Below are 17,114 nucleotides of genomic sequence, written 5' to 3'. Positions count from 1 at the left end.
CCCCAGGCAGACCGTGGGCAGTGGGCCCCGGGTCTCGAAGCTCTTTAGAGCATCTCCCCACAGTGCCTAGCACAGGGCCCAGCACATGCCGTTGGTGACTGACAGTGGGCATTCAGGGAGTCCTGGGTCTGGCTTCCGGCCACTCAGCAGTTCTCCTTCCAATGGGAAGAGGGCTCATGCAGGGTGGGCCAGCAGCTCCACATGGATATCCAGGCCCAGCAAGCTGAATGCTTTCTGAATTTTCCTAAGCAACGAGAGGGCAAGACCCCAGTAGGTCTTGGTGGATCAGACAAATGCAGGCAAGTGACACATGACTGTCTTCCCTGAGACTCCAGAACCTATAACATTCAAGGCCTCAGAGGTCACCCCTCATGTTTCAGAGGCACTGGGACCTTTTCTGTCAAAATGAGATCCGCTATAATGCATGAACTGTAATTCTGCATCCTGATTCTTTTTTTTTTAATGCACTATGAGAACTATCTTAAGGATAACCGGAGAAGTTTTAACATGGACTTGGTATATAGTGGTGCTGTGGTTGTATCCAAGGACAATTTTGTTTAAGGAGATGCATCTGAGGATAGTTGGGGTGAATTGTCATGATGTCTGCAACTTCCTCTGACACGGCCAAATGTCAACATTACTGATTCTGGTTAGTGGGCATATGGGTGTTCACTGAATCATTCTTTAACCTTTTTTATGTTTTATGTTTTATTTTTTAACAATAAAAACGTTGAAGCAGCAAGCAAGATCCGAGTTCCATGTCTTCTAAGAGGAGATCTGTTCACAGTCTGAGTCTCCCTTTGGCCTGGGAAGTCTCAGTGGCCACAGCCAGGGGCTTGCTCACCAGAGGCTCAGGGCAGGCAGCCTCCTCTGGCCTGGAATTAATGCCCTCACCAGATGTTTCGCTAACTGCCAACTGGGGCTAAAGATCAGCTGTGACGGGAACCTACCTATTATCCATCCAGCGAGCTCACTAGAAAACAGCACCCCAGGGGGCCTGTAGGACACGTTCCTCCTTGTGCACAGGTTAGAGGCCTGCAGGAATGGACACAGAGGGTCACTCGTCACCTTCAATCCCATCCTTCTCTGCTTTAAGGAAATCAGGACAAGAGAAGATGCATACGACAAAGCAACAATATGATGACAGCCGGTGCCAGCTGTGGGAGGAGGTAAGGCCGAGTGACCCAGCGCTCCCTGAGGCTGGGCTGGTGGGACTGGCAAAGAGCATGTGCCAGCTGAGGCCCTCTGCACTTGGGAGCTGTGTGACCTTGGACAGATCACTTCCCTCTCTGAGGGTCGGCTGCCTCTGCTGTTAAACGGGAATGATAACACCTGCCTAATGGTCACTCAAAGGACCTGGGGAGATGGGGAAACTCCTTTGTAAACTGTAAGGTGCTGTAACACATAATGAGAATCCCCATTCTTTCTTTAAAAGCCAGCAAAGACTGTTAAGTGCCTACACCTGACCAGGAGGTGCCACTATTTTTCTTTAAATTGACTGACTTTTCTTACTAAAATAAATATGGTCTTGGCCTAACCTAATCAACATCTATGAAATCATAGATCTGAGGTATTAGTTATTTTCTTTAATACACATTACACCTAATGCACACGTATTACATTTTAAAATGTTCCCCCAGGAACCACCTAAAATCGTCTTGTGGACCCACCAGGACTAAGGAGATGGATGCTGTTCTGGCCCCACCCCCTTATTCTGCAGATGGGAATCTGAGGCCCAGAGAGAGGCAGTCACTCCCATAAGGTCACACAGTCCAGTGCTCTCTCCACTGCAAGCTGCCCTCCCTCATCGGGAAAAAAATGTTCTCACGCCCTGGCATATCCTCTCATAAAAGAAAAACAAAAAACCTGCTTCTGAAGGACGGTGATAGAGGCTCCATTTCTGACTTCCTGCAGCTTCAGAGAGCCCGCTGGGGACCTGGCCCAGGTGCCTTGTGCCACTTCAGGTCTGCTCCCGTCCTTCCCACAGAGTCTGACAGTCAGCCCACCTCCCTGGGGCCCTGGCCCCAGGAAGCTGGTCCCCACTCCAGGGCCCCTGCTCCTCTAGCAGCACCTCAGGGAGAACCAGAGGGCCCCCGGATGCCTGGGAAATGTTAGATGAGTGACTAAAGGACCGAACCAATGAACAAACAACCCATCCCCAAACAGCCCACCTCCCTTAAAAGCGTCCTTCTCTTAAGGACAAACACCTGGAATAGGAAGGCATCGAGAAGTCTGCCAGAAGAGAGGGGATAAGGCTTTGCATTTATTTGCAAGTTCCCTAACCTCTCTGAGCCTCTCTTTACCTCCGTGTAGAATGGGGCAATAACCCTAAAACTGCCTCTGAGGGTTGCTGGAGGATTAAGGAGAGAATGTCTAGGAGACAACTCAGTCCAGCACACAGGAAGGGCTCATTAATTGTTAGCTTTAAAAAGACAAAGAGTCCAGTTATAAGGTAAATTAATGTTAGAGATGTAATGTACTATATGATAAATATAATTAACACTGCTGTATGTTACATATGAAAGTTCTTTTTTAAAATATTTATTTATATTTTTGGTTGCATCGGGTCTTAGTTGCAGCAGCCGGGCTCCTTAGTTGTGGCTCGAGGGCTGCTTAGTTGTGGCTCGCTGGCTCCTTAGTTGTGGTTCAAGGGCTCCTTAGTTGTGGCATGCGAACTCTTAGTTGCAGCATGCACATGGGATCTAGTTCCCCAACTGGGGATCAAACGCGAGCCCCCTGCATTGGGAGTGCAGAGTCTCAACCACTGCACCACCAGGGAAGTCCCTGAGAGTTCTTAAGAGAGTAAATCCTAAGAGCTCTCATGACAAAGAAAACTTTTTATTTTCTACTTCTTTAATGTTATATCTGTATGAGATGATGGATGTTCACTAAACTTGTGATAATCATTTCATGATGTAAGTCAAATCACTATGCTGTACACCTTAAGCGTATACAGTGCTGTATGTCCATTATATCTCAATAAAACTGAAAGAAAAAAATTAAAAAGACAAAAGAGGAGGAAGCAGAAGGCACAACCAGGCTAGACAGAGGGCAGCCAGGGGAGATTTTCTCACTGTAAAGGGGAACGTTTAATTCTAAGTGAGGTGAGCACCAGAGGAGACTGCAGTGGAGAACCAAGACACAAACAAACAGGGCCGCTCCTGTCTCAGAACTGCGGGTCTCTGAACAATTCCTGTCCTCGCCTTCTTTCTGCTCTGATCCTGAGTCCACGCCCCCTTGAAGATGGAAAGAGTCAAGTGGCTGCTGCCACCCCTGTGGGGAGCCCAGAGCCCAAGTCTCCACTGCTGACTAAGCCTCCCCACCCACCGGAGCCTCCTGGGAGCCGCTAGCCCACCCCACTCCAATCACAGAACATCTGCAGCTGTCCTGAGCACACTGCTAGGACTCAGTGAGTGCCGGCTTCTCAAGGGACGGGGCTGGCTCATCTGTCCCCACCAACCCAGCACAGGGCCAGGCAAACAGTGCTCCCCGGTGGCACGCACAAGCGTTCCCGCTGCCTGAGTTCTTTCTGGCTCTGCAGAGAAGACCAGTCTGTGATAAGTCACACATCAGGCCTCTGTCCCCAGGTGCAGCAGCAGGCCCGTTTACAGTAGGGACACCAATAATCCCAGCTGGAGAGCATGCCACTGGGGTGAAATCACTGAGCAGTGTCCACTGTCCCCTCTGAACGATGGCGGTATTAGAACCAGAGGCACTTGCCGTGTGGCCTGGTCTCAGTTTCCTCCCCTCTGAGAGGAAGGCATTGCTACACCAGATGCCCTCCACTGCCCTTTGAAGTTTGCCCAACTAGAACCCCACCCAACTAACTGCCCCAAGTGATGGGTGATACGCCTGTTCAGAGAGGTTGTAAGGGAATCACAGATATTTTACAGCCCCACTTGGAAAGCGGTTTCAATTTAACTCTTTTCAGAATCAGGAAGTGCTTCCTGAGAGCTAACTTATATTCCCTTCTCATGCTTTAACCTCTTACTATCAGGCTTTCCTTGCAGAAACCAGTTGTAGAGCACAGCCTTTGAGCTGTGTGGGCAGACAGTTGCTGGGAAGGGGCGGGGCCTGTGTGGGGCAGGCCGCTTGGGGGTGGGGCTGCAGGAGGGGCGGGGCCACCAGCAGGGGTGGGACTATGGGCCTTACCCTCTGCCAGCCCGGCTCCTCTCCCCATCCCCACCCCTTGTCCTCTGTCTTCAGCACCCGCAGAAAGGAAAGGGATATTCAGGGACCTGCTCAATTGGACCCCTCCCTAGCGAGGCAACCTGGTGAAGCGGAAAGGGCTTGCATTGGTTTTCTGGGTTGCTGCAACAAATGACCACAAACGGCTTAAAACATAAACGTATTCTCTCAAAATTCTGGAGGCCGGAAGTCTGAAATCGAGGTGCCGCTGGGCCATGCTTCTTCCAGAGGCTCCTCGCCTCGTCCAGCTTCTGGTGGCTCCAGGCATTCCTTGGTTCGTCTGCCTTTGCATTCACAGGGCTCTCCCCTAGGTGTGTTTGTGTCTTCTCTTCTGTCTCAAAGCTCCCTCTGCCTTTCTCTTACAAGAATACTTGTCATTCAATTTAAGGCAGCTCAGGCGATCCAGGATGATTTCATCTCAAGATTCTGAACGTAATTATATCTGCAAAGATGCTTTTTCCAAATAAGGCCACATTCACAGGTTCTGGGACATGAACACATCTTTTTGTGGGGTGGGGGGGCACCATCCAACCCACTACAGAGCTCACTGGTCAGAGTCAGAAGTCAAGTCCCTATCCTTCCACGAACTGGCCACTAGCTCATCACTGTGACCCCACGCAAGTTCATCACACCTACCTGGAACTCTGCTTCCCCACCACCTGCTGTACCTCCCCTACAGAGTCAGAACTGCAGGTCGCTGACACTCAATAGATCACAACCAGCTTTCCAACATGATGCCTACACATCAGCAGTTCTCAAACTGGAGACATAATTTCGGGGGTGGGGGGGTGGAATTATCACAGCTCACCCCCTAAGTGTGTGAATCCCTGACTCAAGAAACTCAAGTCTGGTTCTATAGAAACTTCTTTAAGTTACAAAGTTAACTACAGAGACGTGTTGCCTTTAGAGCAGATTAAAGGATGCTATAAAGATAACCAAAAGGAAAACAAAATTCTAGAACCATGGACACCCCCCAACCCGGATACATCTGGGTCCCCGGAAGAAGCCCAGCCTCCCGCACGGTCACCCCCATCCCCAGGCTGGTGGTCTCCACACATCTCCGTCAGCCTAGACTAGCCCTGTCAATACCCCACCCAACACCCCCGCTCCTCCACCCCTGGCTAGCGCACCCTCCCCTTCCAGGACGGCTCCCTCACGGTGAGCCTCTCCCAAATGTGCACAGTGACTTCCCAGCCCACGGACACTGTCCAGATCGGCAGCGAGGTTGGGAAAAGGTTCAGCAGGGCAGTCAGGATTCAGGTAGAGAGAAAGTCAGCTTGGAAACCGGGCCACTCCCATCAGAATTCCCTCACAGACACCACCATGAGCTGCAGTTTCTACTCCAGCTGCACGTTAGAGTCACCCGGGGAAGTTTAAAACTTATAGGTGCCTGGGCCCCACCCTAGACCCATGCAGTCAGCTCTGAAGATGGGGCTTGGACACATGCCCTTGTGAAATCCTCAAGATGGGACGCCTCAGAGGCCCAAGGCCCAGAAGGTCCTGTCTTTTGACCTCAGGAAGTGACCCAGTCTCCGAATTCGGTGCCAGCCTCGGAAGCCAGCACCCCACTCCACTCCAGCCGGGCGACTTGGCCTCGATCTGTGACGGGGCGGGCTGGGGGCTGCACCCATCTCTGGGCCCAGTGCCCAGCCCACAGAGGGTGCACGGGAGCTGACCGCCTGACCCCAAGCACCTCTGCGGCCCCCCACACTGCACCCAGCACAGCCCGTCCTCTGGTAGGGACGGGAAACAGCACAAGGAGCCTTGTGACTTGTCCAAGGCCACACACTGCATCCTGGGAGGGGCTCTCCAGCAGGAAGGGGGAGGGCTCTGAGAATGACCAGGCCAAGGCTGTTTTCCTTCTATCCTCTGGGCAAATATTTACTTCCCTGCAGGCCAAGATGCAAACGCCTCCACTGGTGAGAAAGTCTACTCTGGAAAGAATTAAACAAAACACAACAAGCACCACTTTCACAGTGAAACAGCTCCGGTCTCAGGGATGGATGCAAATGGTGGGTTGTGCCAGTCACGTCCCCCTCTCTAGGCCTCAGTCTCCGCAGCTGTGAAAGGGGAAAGTGCCCAGCTCACAGGGTTGTTCTGAGGACCCAGAGAAGTGAAGCGATGTATGGTGATGCAAGCGCAAAGCGGAGGCTCCTCCCGCCCTCCAGCCCTTCTCACCAACACACAGCGAGCTGCCACCGGGCTCACGTCCAGCGATGCTTCTCCCGGCATCCGCGCTGATGCTTACCGCACAAGACGCCCGGTTAAGAGCCCTGGAGGCATCGCCCCATCCAAGCCTGGCCCCCTGTGAGGTACAACGGTTACCCCATTTCCACAGACAGGGAAACTGAGGCACAGAGAGTTGTCCGTGACTTGTCATGTAGCCAATCAGACCTGCTCCTCACCCATCAACCAAGAAGTGCTCGTTCTCCTAACTTGCTGCGTGGTAGAGCTGCACCTCCAGGACTGGTCCCCTCAAAGGGCGTTTCTGGGGGCTTCCCTGGTGGCACAGTGGTTGGGAGTCCACCTGCCGATGCAGGGTACACGGGTTCGTGCCCCGGTCCAGGAAGATCCCACATGCTGCAGAGCAGCTGGGCCCGTGAGCCATGGCCGCTGAGCCTGTGTGTCTGGAGCCTGTGCTCCGCAACGGGAGAGGCCACAACAGTGAGAGGCCCGCGTATCACAAAAAAAAAAAAAAAAAAAGGGCGTTTCTGACCTCAACATCCAGGCCCAACAAATATCCCATTCTGCAGTGACCCCCCCTCCTCTCCCAAAGCTCATCTCCACTCCTCTCAGCCTGGCATCCATGCCCTTCAAGCCCGGCTGCCACCTCCTGGAAGTCCTCCCCAGGGCTCCTCTGCAGTCACGGCCAGGCAGCCCCGCAGGAAACCACACGCTGCCTCCAACTGGCTGCTGCCGCCTGATTTCACCTTCCAGCTCCCCCGTGGGCTGACCTCCTAGTCTTCTCTGTCTCCCCTCCCACAGGCCCAGGTGGGAAGGCCCAGCCTGGAGCTGAACAGTACACCTGTGTGACATTCCCTGGCAAGGGCAGACCCTGCCCCTGGGCTCCCCCACCCCTCCTTCTCCAGGTGCTCTCAGTATCATTGAGGATACTTCTAGTTTGGCCTCCCTAGACCCACGTGCCCATCATGTGGCACACAGCCTCTGCTGGTACACCACTAAAGCCTAGGAACGAAAGGGTGGGAAGAACTCAGGCCCCAGAAGAGGCTGAATGTGCTCCCAAGGGGGCAGACTTCTCCGCCCAAGGGCAAGGCCACAGCCATCTGCTCTAAGCAGGCAGAGAATCCCCAGCAGAAAGCAGCTTCCTCTGATAAGACGAATTCCAGAACTTCTCATCACATCTTACGTCTCAGCTCCCCCTGAGCTCTGGAAGGCTCCCCAGATAAGTCTCCATCCCCCCCCAGGGACACCGGGCCTATAGTGTGCTGGGTGCTTCCACATCTCTCATCTTGCAGGGTCCTCCCCACAGCCCTCCAGGGTATCCGCAGATGAAGCGTCCAGGAGAATCAGAGAGTTGGTCCTTCACCCAGCGTCACAGCAGAACCAGCACTTGATCCATGTCTCCAGATGGCACTGCCATCAGGTCCTGACAATTAAACCTCCCCTCTGGGCCACTTAGACCCCAGACTCCTCATATGACCAGAGTCTCTCCACCCACAATTTGGCCCTTAGGCTTCCTCATCTGCTGCAGCCATACTTGCCTACCTCGGGCCTGTGCACTTACTGCTCCCTCCGTCTGAGATGCTCTCTACAGGCCTTTTTTGTGGCTGGGTCCTTCTCAGACTTTGACCTCCTCATAAAGGCCTTCTTTGACCACCCCATTTAAAGTAGGAACTCCCATCTCTTCCCACTTCCTCTCTAATTTCCTCCTTAGCACCTATCACAGCTATGTTTATTTACTGGTTTGTCTGACTAACCTGTCTCATTCATAGTTGTTTCCTGGTAACTACCACAATGCCTGGTATACACAGTAGGCATTAAATAACTATTTTGTTGACTGAATAAGCAAACGGTCCCCACCCTGGAGGGAATGGCAGATCAAGACTGGAATCTCCTGCCTTCCAGAAGATGTCGATTCCAGCCCACTCACATCCAGAGGTGCTCTCTGGGAAAGGTTTATCTTCTCAATCTCCTGTGTCCGGGCTTACCCAGAAGACATCATTCCCCTGTATATGCAGCCAACTGGTATGGAAATTGCATTATCAGTCCCTAATCTGGTTGACTCTAAGCCCCACCCCAGGTTGGCATTGTGACTCACGGAGAGAGAGGAGGCACCGGGCAGGGGAAAGGAGAAGGGCAGGTAGTTACTCCTGCTCAGGAACGAACAACCAAAGGTAGCGAGGTCCCAACCCACTCCTACAACTTAAAGCAACCCCTCTCTTACAGGAGGGGGCAGGTTCATGCACAGAAGCCTCGACTAAGCACAAAGAAACTTTCTCGGGGCCTTACTTGCTCATATGGAAAATGAGTTCATTAGAAGGTTCTCCAAATCCCTTCCGGGACTGTCTTCCTGATTCTCTGGATTTTAAAGGTCCCATGGCCAAGCTGGGGGAAGGGAGGACCTCTCTGGGCCTGAGGCCTGAGCCCAGCGCCAGGTCATCTCTGACAGCCCATGAGGCATGGTAACCGCTTCTCCAGTATGAAGGCTGCCTCACTTTCTACTTGAGTTTCACTATTTTCTCTTTGAAATGCTTGCCTAGAACAAGAGGGAAATAGACCTGCCCGATCAATCAAACACAATAAAAAAAAGTTAAATATGTACATATATGTACAAGGACATGTCCAAATGGGCAGTAACCCCAACAATGAGTTCTCGCTCAGTGGTAGAATCGAAGGTGACTTTTATTTTCATCTGTGTACCTACCTGAATTGCTTGGAATTCTTTTTAAACTATGTGCACATATTATTTTCACACAAACAAAGCTCTTTTCAAAACTTAGAAATTCCTGCTATGGACTTCCCTGGTGGCGTAGTGGTTAAGAATCCGTCTGCCAATGCAGGGGACAAAGGTCCGATCACTGGTCCGGGAAGATCCCACATGCCACGGAGCAACTAAGCCCGTGTGCCACAACTACTGAGCCTGTGCTCTGGAGCCCGCAAGCCCCAACTACTGAAGCCCATGCACCCTAGAGCCCGCGCGCCGCAACTACTGAGCCCACGTGCTGCTACTACTGAAGCCCGCGCACCTAGAGCCCATGCTCCGCAACAAGAGAAGCCACCGCAATGAGAAGCCCGCGCACCGCAACGAAGAGTAGCCTCTGCTCGCCACAACTAAAGAAAGCCCGCGCACAGCACCGAAGACCCAATGCAGACAAAAAAAAAAAGGAAATTCCTTCTGTGCTTAAGTGAGAGGCCAGGTACTTGGCTCCTTCCAGAAATGCTGTCTTCCACCTACACCTTGAGCCCTGACATGTGGAGGGACTACCACGGGGTAGGGGCTGGGGGTACAATGGCTGGTAAAGGTCACAGTGACCCCATGAAGAAAGTGAAGTCAGGCAACCGGGTCCTGGTCTGGGTCTGTCACTAACTTGCTGTGGGGTCTCAGATACTTGCTTCCTCTCTCCAGGCCTCAGTTTTCTCCTCAGTAAAACAAAAAGGTCACACTAGGGCCCTTCTAATTCTCAGTGAGTACCAAGAAGAATAGAGAGGAAGGTTGGGAAAGAACGGCTAATCCTTAAGTAGCTGGTGTAGTGTTTACCATGTGCTAGGCATTGCTCTAAGCTCTTCCTATAATTAATCCATTTAATGGTCTCAGCAACTCTCAGGTAGGTTCTGGTGTCACCCACTTTACAGATAAGACAACTGAGGCAGATGGAAGTTAGTGCCTATGTCACTCAACCTATAAGTGTCAGAGTTGGGATTTGAACCCAGATAGCTTGGTACAGAGTCCACGCTCTTCATCATTAAACTTTAGGGAAAAATAAAGCATCACAGATCAAACTATGATAACGGGGCCCATCCTTGGAGAGGGCAAGAAGAGTTAATATTGCCTCTGGCATTTATAACCTTCATCACCTATCCACACCCACTTCCTTCTCAATCATCAACACCCCTCAGCCCTGACACCATTACCCAACTTTTCAGTTGGGTTTTCACCCTACCTCATTGTCAAGACAACAGGTGCTTGCCAGAGAGCCAGTGTCTCCACGACCAGTAAAGCCCACTTTGCAAATTCAAGGCGTCAGCAAACCTGACCACTGCTGGCTATACACCCAGTTCAGCCTCTGATCCAGGTACCCATATCTCCAATCCTTGCTTCCAAGATGCAGGTTGGGACTCAACTGCCCCAATGCAACAAGCTTTCCCTGAGGACCTACTGTGTGCCCGGCTCCAAGACCAGCATTTGGAAGAGGATACGAATGAGCTACACCCCTGACCTCCAGGAGCCCACAGTCCAGTGAGGAAAAACAGTCATGTAAACGGATCTCTAGGATACCCTGTGGTTGGTGCTATAATTAGAGATGTGTTCCCAGTGGGCTAAGGGCACATGTGTCAGAGTGATTCACCCATGTGGTGGGAAGAGGAGCCTCCAAGAGCCTCTGGGTAAGCTCCTTTCTCACTGAACTGGGAATGAGGAGACGTGGGGGCTAGTGCCAGCTCTGCTCAGTGACCTTGAGACACACCCCCTCTGAGCCCCGAGGTCACCCTCTAAAAATGAGAGGGCCCCCAAGTGTGGGACAAGAGGTCACTGTAAGGGGTTCAAGGTCATGTTCATATTGACTCATAGACTGAGAAGTTTTCATTGTTCATTTTCCTTCTGATCTTTCCAATCTCATCAAGGAGCAAATCTCAGCTTCGGTGTCAGTTTGTCTTTACGCCTCTCAAACACTTGCCAAACTGCTTTTGAACAACCAGGGCAAGCCTCAGGTTTGCAGCCTACAGCACCCACAGTATCTAGCTAGGATTAAATAACTTGTTTTATCTTCCCTGCACTATATTTACTGTCATATTTACCTACTATATTTTTTAACATCTTTATTGGAGTATAACTGCTTTACAAAGTTTTGTTAGTTTCTGCTGTATAACAAAGTGAATCAGCTATATGTATATATATATCCTCATATCTCCTCCCTCTTGCGTCTCCCTCCCACCCTCCCTATCCCACCCCTCTAGGTGGTCACAAAGCACGGAGCTGATCTCCCTGTGCTATGTGGCTGTTTCCCACTAGCTATCTATTTTATATTTGGCAGTGTATATATGTCCATGCCACTCTCTCACTTCGTCCCAGCTTAACCTTCCACCTCCCCGTGTCCTCAAGTCCATTCTCTACGTCTGCATCTTTATTCCTGTCCTGCCCCTAGGTTCGTCATAACAATTTTTCTTTTTTTTTTAGATTCCATATATATGTGTTAGCATATGGTATTTGTTTTTCTCTTTCTGACTTACTTCACTCTGTATGACAGACTCTAGGTCCATCCACCTCACTACAAATAACTCACTTTCGTTTCTTTTTATGGCTGAGTAATATTCCATTGTATATATGTGCCACATCTTCTTTATCCATTCATCTGTAGGTGGACATTTAGGTTGCTTCCATGTCCTGGCTATTGTAAATAGTGCTGCAATGAACATTGTGGTACATGACTCTTTCTGAATTATGGTTTTCTCAGGGTATATGTCCAGTAGTGGGATTGCTGGGTCATATGGTAGTTCTAGTTTCAGTTTTTTAAGGAACCTCCATACTGTTCTCCATAGTGGCTGTATCAGTCTACACTCCCACCAACAGTGCAGGAGGGTTCCCTTTTCTCCATACCCTCTCCAGCATTTATTGTTTATAGATTTGTTTTTAAGTTTGTTTGTTTATTTATTTATTTATGCCTGTGTTGGGTCTTCATTACTTCACGCAGGCTTTCTCTAGTTGTGGCGAGCAGGGGCTACTCTTTGTTGCGGTGCCCAGGGTTCTCACTGCGGTGGCTTCTCTTGTTGCGGAGCATGGGCTCTAGGCGCGCGGGCTTCGGTAGTTGCGGCGCGTGGGCTCAGGAGTTGTGGCTCGCGGGCTCTAGAGCACAGGCTCAGTAATTGTGGTGCACAGGCTTACTCGCTCCATAGCATGTGGGATCTTCCCGGACCAGGGCTCGAACCTGTGTCCCCTAAATTAGCAGGCGGATTCTTAACCACTGTGCCACCAGGGAAGTCCCTGTTTGTAGATTTTTTGATGATGGCCATTCTGACTGGTGTTAGGTGATACCTCATTGTAGTTTTGATCTGCATTTCTACCTGCTATTTTTGATGAGGAATATTGGTTCCCCAATGGCAGTGGTGATATAAAGCCTCCTTTTAAAAATAAACTTAAGTTTAAAAAGTGAATCAGCTTAAAGTAATATAATATTACATGTAAACAATATTATAATAGTTACAGCCTCTACGTATGGCTATTTGAACAACATCTATCAAAATTTTTAATGCACATACAAAAACAGGTGAAGCTGTTCTGTGCTATTAGACATCCCAATAGTGATTACTACTGGCGAGAAGGGGTAGCGACTGGCAGTGGACACAATGGGAGTTGCTGGCTTCTTCTGTCCATTCTGCTGGTTGACCTGGGGGCTGAGTATACAGTGGTGTTCACTTTGTAAAAATTAATCAAGTTGTACACACTTATTATGAGTGTATTCTTGTATGTATATTATATATTCATATACCCTTTAACCCAGCAATTCCACTTTTAGAAATTACCCTGAAGACATACACACATATGTGCAAAATGACACGTTCGAAGACGCTCACTGCGGCACTGTCTGCAGTAAGGAAAGATTGGAAACAACCTGAGTTCCCCAGCTGGAGACTGATTAAGTATATTTTGGCCTAGCCTACAGTGAATTCTATGCAGCCATCAAACAGAAGGAGGCAGCCCCTAGCAAAGCTCCAAATTTCACACAGATTTAAATTTAAGTGAAAAGGTAAGGGCAGAGCTGTGTAGTGTGCTACTTTATGCAGGGGGAACAAAAAGGAATATGTAACATATGCACATGTTTGTGCCTAGGACATCCTGTGCCTAGGATTGCATCTCAGAAAAGAATCATAAGAAACTCATAACAGAGGCCTCCTCTGGACAGGGCAGGCCAGGAGAGAGGGATAGGAGGAAGGCTTATCACTGATGACGATTCTTCTATACTTTTAAATGTTGTACAGTGTCCTTGCATTTCCTATTTGATAGTAAGTTTTAAAGCAAAAAGCCCTATAGAAGGTGCATGGCTATGGTAAAACTTATGGCTCCTTAAATACTGAGATGAAAGTGTTGGCACTTTGGGCTTATAAAGCAAGTAACCCTTGGCCCTACTCCTCCTCCCAAGGGACGGAGACGATAGGCTCTCCTGTAATGGCTTCCAATTAACAGCAAACCCAGTCTAGGACAAATTACTTAAACTGGGCCTCCACCCTGCAGTCAAATTCTGGCACCTGGAGTTGCCCTGGCAGGTGGCTGAGCTCTTGGCATGCCTAGGGAGACTTTTAAGCACAAATACCTGCAGGGATGGGAAGTTAACGATTTGGTAAGGCAATCTCAGGTGGCTGGAAAGGAAAGATTCTGAGTTCTGAGTCCCACCCTGCTCCAAGAGGGACAAAGCAAAGGTCACAGAGTGCTCTTTTCTCAGGGCTGCAGGGGACAGTGACAGGACAGGCCTTGAAAATTCGAGTTCCGTTTTAACTGTGCAACTTTCTTTTTTATAGTCCTTGGTTTCCCCACATATCACTGTTTCCCCACATCACTAACCCCAAAAACAATCCAATGAAGTGTGGGGCAGGGTATCAGTTATCCATTTTACAGATGGAAAAATGGAGGCACGAAGAGGTTAAGAGACTGGTCAGTGATTATATATCAAGAGAAGGGGTGAAGCCAAAACAGTAATCCCCACCTTCTGACTCCTGGTCTTCCCCTATTTTCTCACCTCCCCACCCATCAACCTCAGCCTTTCTTTCAACTCTGACCTACAGAGAATGAGCTTCTGAGGCCAGACGAACAAGGAGAAGGCAAGAAAAACCCAGAATCAGAATCAAAGGGCCTACGAGACCATCTAACTCAGCCGTTTTTAACCCTGACCACACAGTAGAATTACCTGGGGAGCTTAAATAAGTTCAAATAAATACACAGGCCAGGGCCCAGGTAACTGTAGTGTTTTTAAAATTCTGTAGTTGATTCTGATGCAACTTTAAGAACCACTGAATGACAGCTCAAATCACCCCCATCCAGTTCCACATAAAACCTTCTGCCTCCCTGAAGCCTCCATCAATGGGTCTGTGCTCCATCCTCCGGCCCCCACACATACTGCTCTTCTCTCTTCCACATTACATAGAGTCAGAGAATTGGACTGGGAGCTGGGCAAGTCAATTAACAGCTCTGAGGCCCCAAACATGGAAATGACTTGCCTAAGCTCTCCCAGTGATTCAAAACAGAACAAGACTAGAATCTGGATCTTGACTACCAGGTAAGGTCACATACACAGAGGGGTCACAAGGAAAGCCAGGCTTGATGGCAGATCTAACAGTTCCTGCCAGCAGAACAGACCCAATGAGGGCTGAGGAGAAGACCAGGAGTGTGCATGTGTTTTGAGGCAGAGGAGTGTCAGGTACCTGGGCAAGTCTACCCTGTGGGGAGGGGTGTCAGGTACCTGGGCAAGTCTGCCCTGTGGGGAGAGGTGTCAGGTACCTGGGCAAGTCTGCCCTGTGGCATACTGGGGGTAGGGGGCTATTCTAGAGTGGCAGGGCTGGCACTGGCCTGTAGAAAGAGGTCCTCATTTCTACAAGGGGGCCCAGCCTAGTCTGAAATCTCCATAAAGAAATGCTGTCTATTGGGGCAGTTTACCAGGAGGGCCCAGCTCCCTTGCCCATAATAATAATGGCTGACACCTCTTAAGCTCTTCACTGGTCCCTGTGCTAAGCAATGTACTTGACCTGTTTCATTTAATCTCCACAACCATTCTGAAAGTTGAGTATAATTACTGTCTCCATTTGCAGACCGGGAAAATATGGCCTAGAGAGTTGAAGTAACTTCCCCGAGATCACGCCGCTGGAAAGATGTAGTGGCAGGATTCGAAGGCTGGTTCATGTCCAGCCACTACCACCCTGCCCCCAACAAGAGAGAGAGAAGGTTAAGTGCAGGGGCTTTTTTAAGTTACTGAGCACCTGGGAGCAGCCGGAGACCACACGTCTGGTGGAATCCTCCTTTCACCAAAGAGGAAATCAAGGCACCTGGAAAAGCATCTTGCTCAGGGGCATCGGCAAGTAAATAGTGGGGACAGCATAAGGAGTTCAGGTCTCCCGACTCCGGACAACAAAGCCCTACCACTTCTCCGCAGACGGATAGAGAGACGAACTCAGTAATACCCGGCAGGTGGGGTGAGCGCGGCCAAACGTGGTAACCACAGCCTACGGCACCAGCGGAAGCGCAGCGGACTCGCAGAACCAAACTGCTGGTCAGGTGCACACAGGTGAGCCAGGCGGAGCTCCTTCGTGGGAGCTCCTTCGTCTGAGACGTTGCCACCAAGCTCTAAGGCTCCGCACCGAGCGGCTGAAACTCAGGCGGAGCTGGAGCAACCATAATTTCCTAGTTCACAAGGAGAGTGGGACGAGAATCCAGGAGTGCGCTTCTGCCCCTCCCTGGAGCAGACAAGCCTGGACCCAGCCCACCCCCACCGCCGGCTCAGCGTGTGGGTGAACAAGGGAGTGCCGACTCCCCCTCCCATGCCGGGGCCCGACTGGGGTCACTCACCCAGAACACCGTGGAGTAGATGACGAGCGAGAACTTGAGCCAGAGATAAGAGAGGCGCGCGCAGTAGCGCACCTGCTCCGAGTCTCCGCGGGGCATCCTGGGGGGCTCCCGGGCTGGGTCCCTCGCTGCCAGCAGCCCCACCTGAGCCTGCCTGCCCGGCTCCCCGCCCCGCCACCGGCGCTCACTCGGGGACTGACACCGGCGAGCCGCAATCACAGCCCCGGCCCGGGCCCACCCAGCCCCAGGGCCAATGGGCGCTCTGGGAGGGGGCGGGCCTGGGGCGGGGCAGCGGCCTGGACCCAGAGGAGGCCGAGGGAGGGGCAGGGGCGAGGGTTTTGCGAAAGAGGTCGCGTGCAGCTGTGGAAGCGCCTATGCTCAGGCACTTTGGGGGCCGTGGGAGAGTGTGTGCAGAGGGGCGCTAGGGAGACAGCTAGAGTGCTTCATTCGGGGTACACAGAAATGCTCGCTTTCCACTGTTGTCAAGAGAGAAGACTATGGGAAAAGAGCAGGAATTTATGGCTAAGGTGTTAAAGTGTGCAAATGAGTGTGCAAGGCATGAATGGAATAAGGAAGTGGAGTTCCTCAGCCTAAGGGGGGTGGGAGAGCCGCATCTAGGAAGGTGCTGCAGACGAGGGTGCGGGTAGGGGCCCTCGTGGAGCTGAGGCCCGCAGTTTCCTCTTGTAACAGTTTGGAGGCTTTTCCCCAGGTCTCTGAGATTCCCCTTCTCTGCGGCCAGGTGAGATCCCAACCCTGCCCCAGTGGCCTCCTCCTCTGAGAAGCCCTCACCCCCTCACCCCAACTCAGGAGCCCCCTCCCTTGCACACACTCAGCCCAGCTCTGACCCAGCTTCTTCGCACCCAGCCTTTCCCCTGCCCGGGGTCAGAATCTGTCTTCCTGTCTGTGAGTCTGTCTCCCACGGCCCCTGCTTGACTCACTGCTATTTCCTTTCCCTGCAGGCCTAGCTCAGCCTGGGACTTGGCAGGCCGGCAATCAGTGTTTGTGCCATTCAGGAATTAAATGTGTGGCCCAGAGGTTGTGAGCTCACGGCAGCGCTAGGTGGGGTCCCTGGTGGTGACTGCAGGAATGGCACACTTGTCCCAGTCCCCTGCCCTAGACTCCCAAGCCTCCCAGAGAGAAACAGAGACCAGGCTGTCCCAGCCCTCAGGGCTCTGCCATAGAAAGAAGAAAGTAAGGTGGG

General features: G+C 51.2%; 1 protein-coding gene across 4 annotated transcripts in view; it reads right to left on the bottom strand.

The window, feature by feature from the left end:
- TSPAN15 (tetraspanin 15) overlaps positions 1 to 16,085 on the bottom strand; it is a 49,487-nt gene extending 33,402 nt beyond the window's left edge. For all 4 annotated transcript variants that reach the window (XM_082674302.1, XM_082674303.1, XM_082674304.1 and 1 more), the window contains exon 1: positions 15,917 to 16,085. In XM_082674302.1, coding sequence (XP_082530428.1) covers positions 15,917 to 16,012 — 96 coding nt within the window. In that variant the 5' untranslated portion in view covers positions 16,013 to 16,085. The remainder of the gene's footprint in view (positions 1 to 15,916) is intronic.
- Positions 16,086 to 17,114: the final 1,029 nt, after the last annotated feature.

Source organism: Grampus griseus (assembly GCF_964374135.1).
Source record: "Grampus griseus genome assembly, chromosome: 16".
Classification (NCBI taxonomy): Eukaryota; Metazoa; Chordata; class Mammalia; order Artiodactyla; family Delphinidae; genus Grampus; species Grampus griseus.
This window is presented reverse-complemented; position numbering and strand designations above follow the sequence as displayed.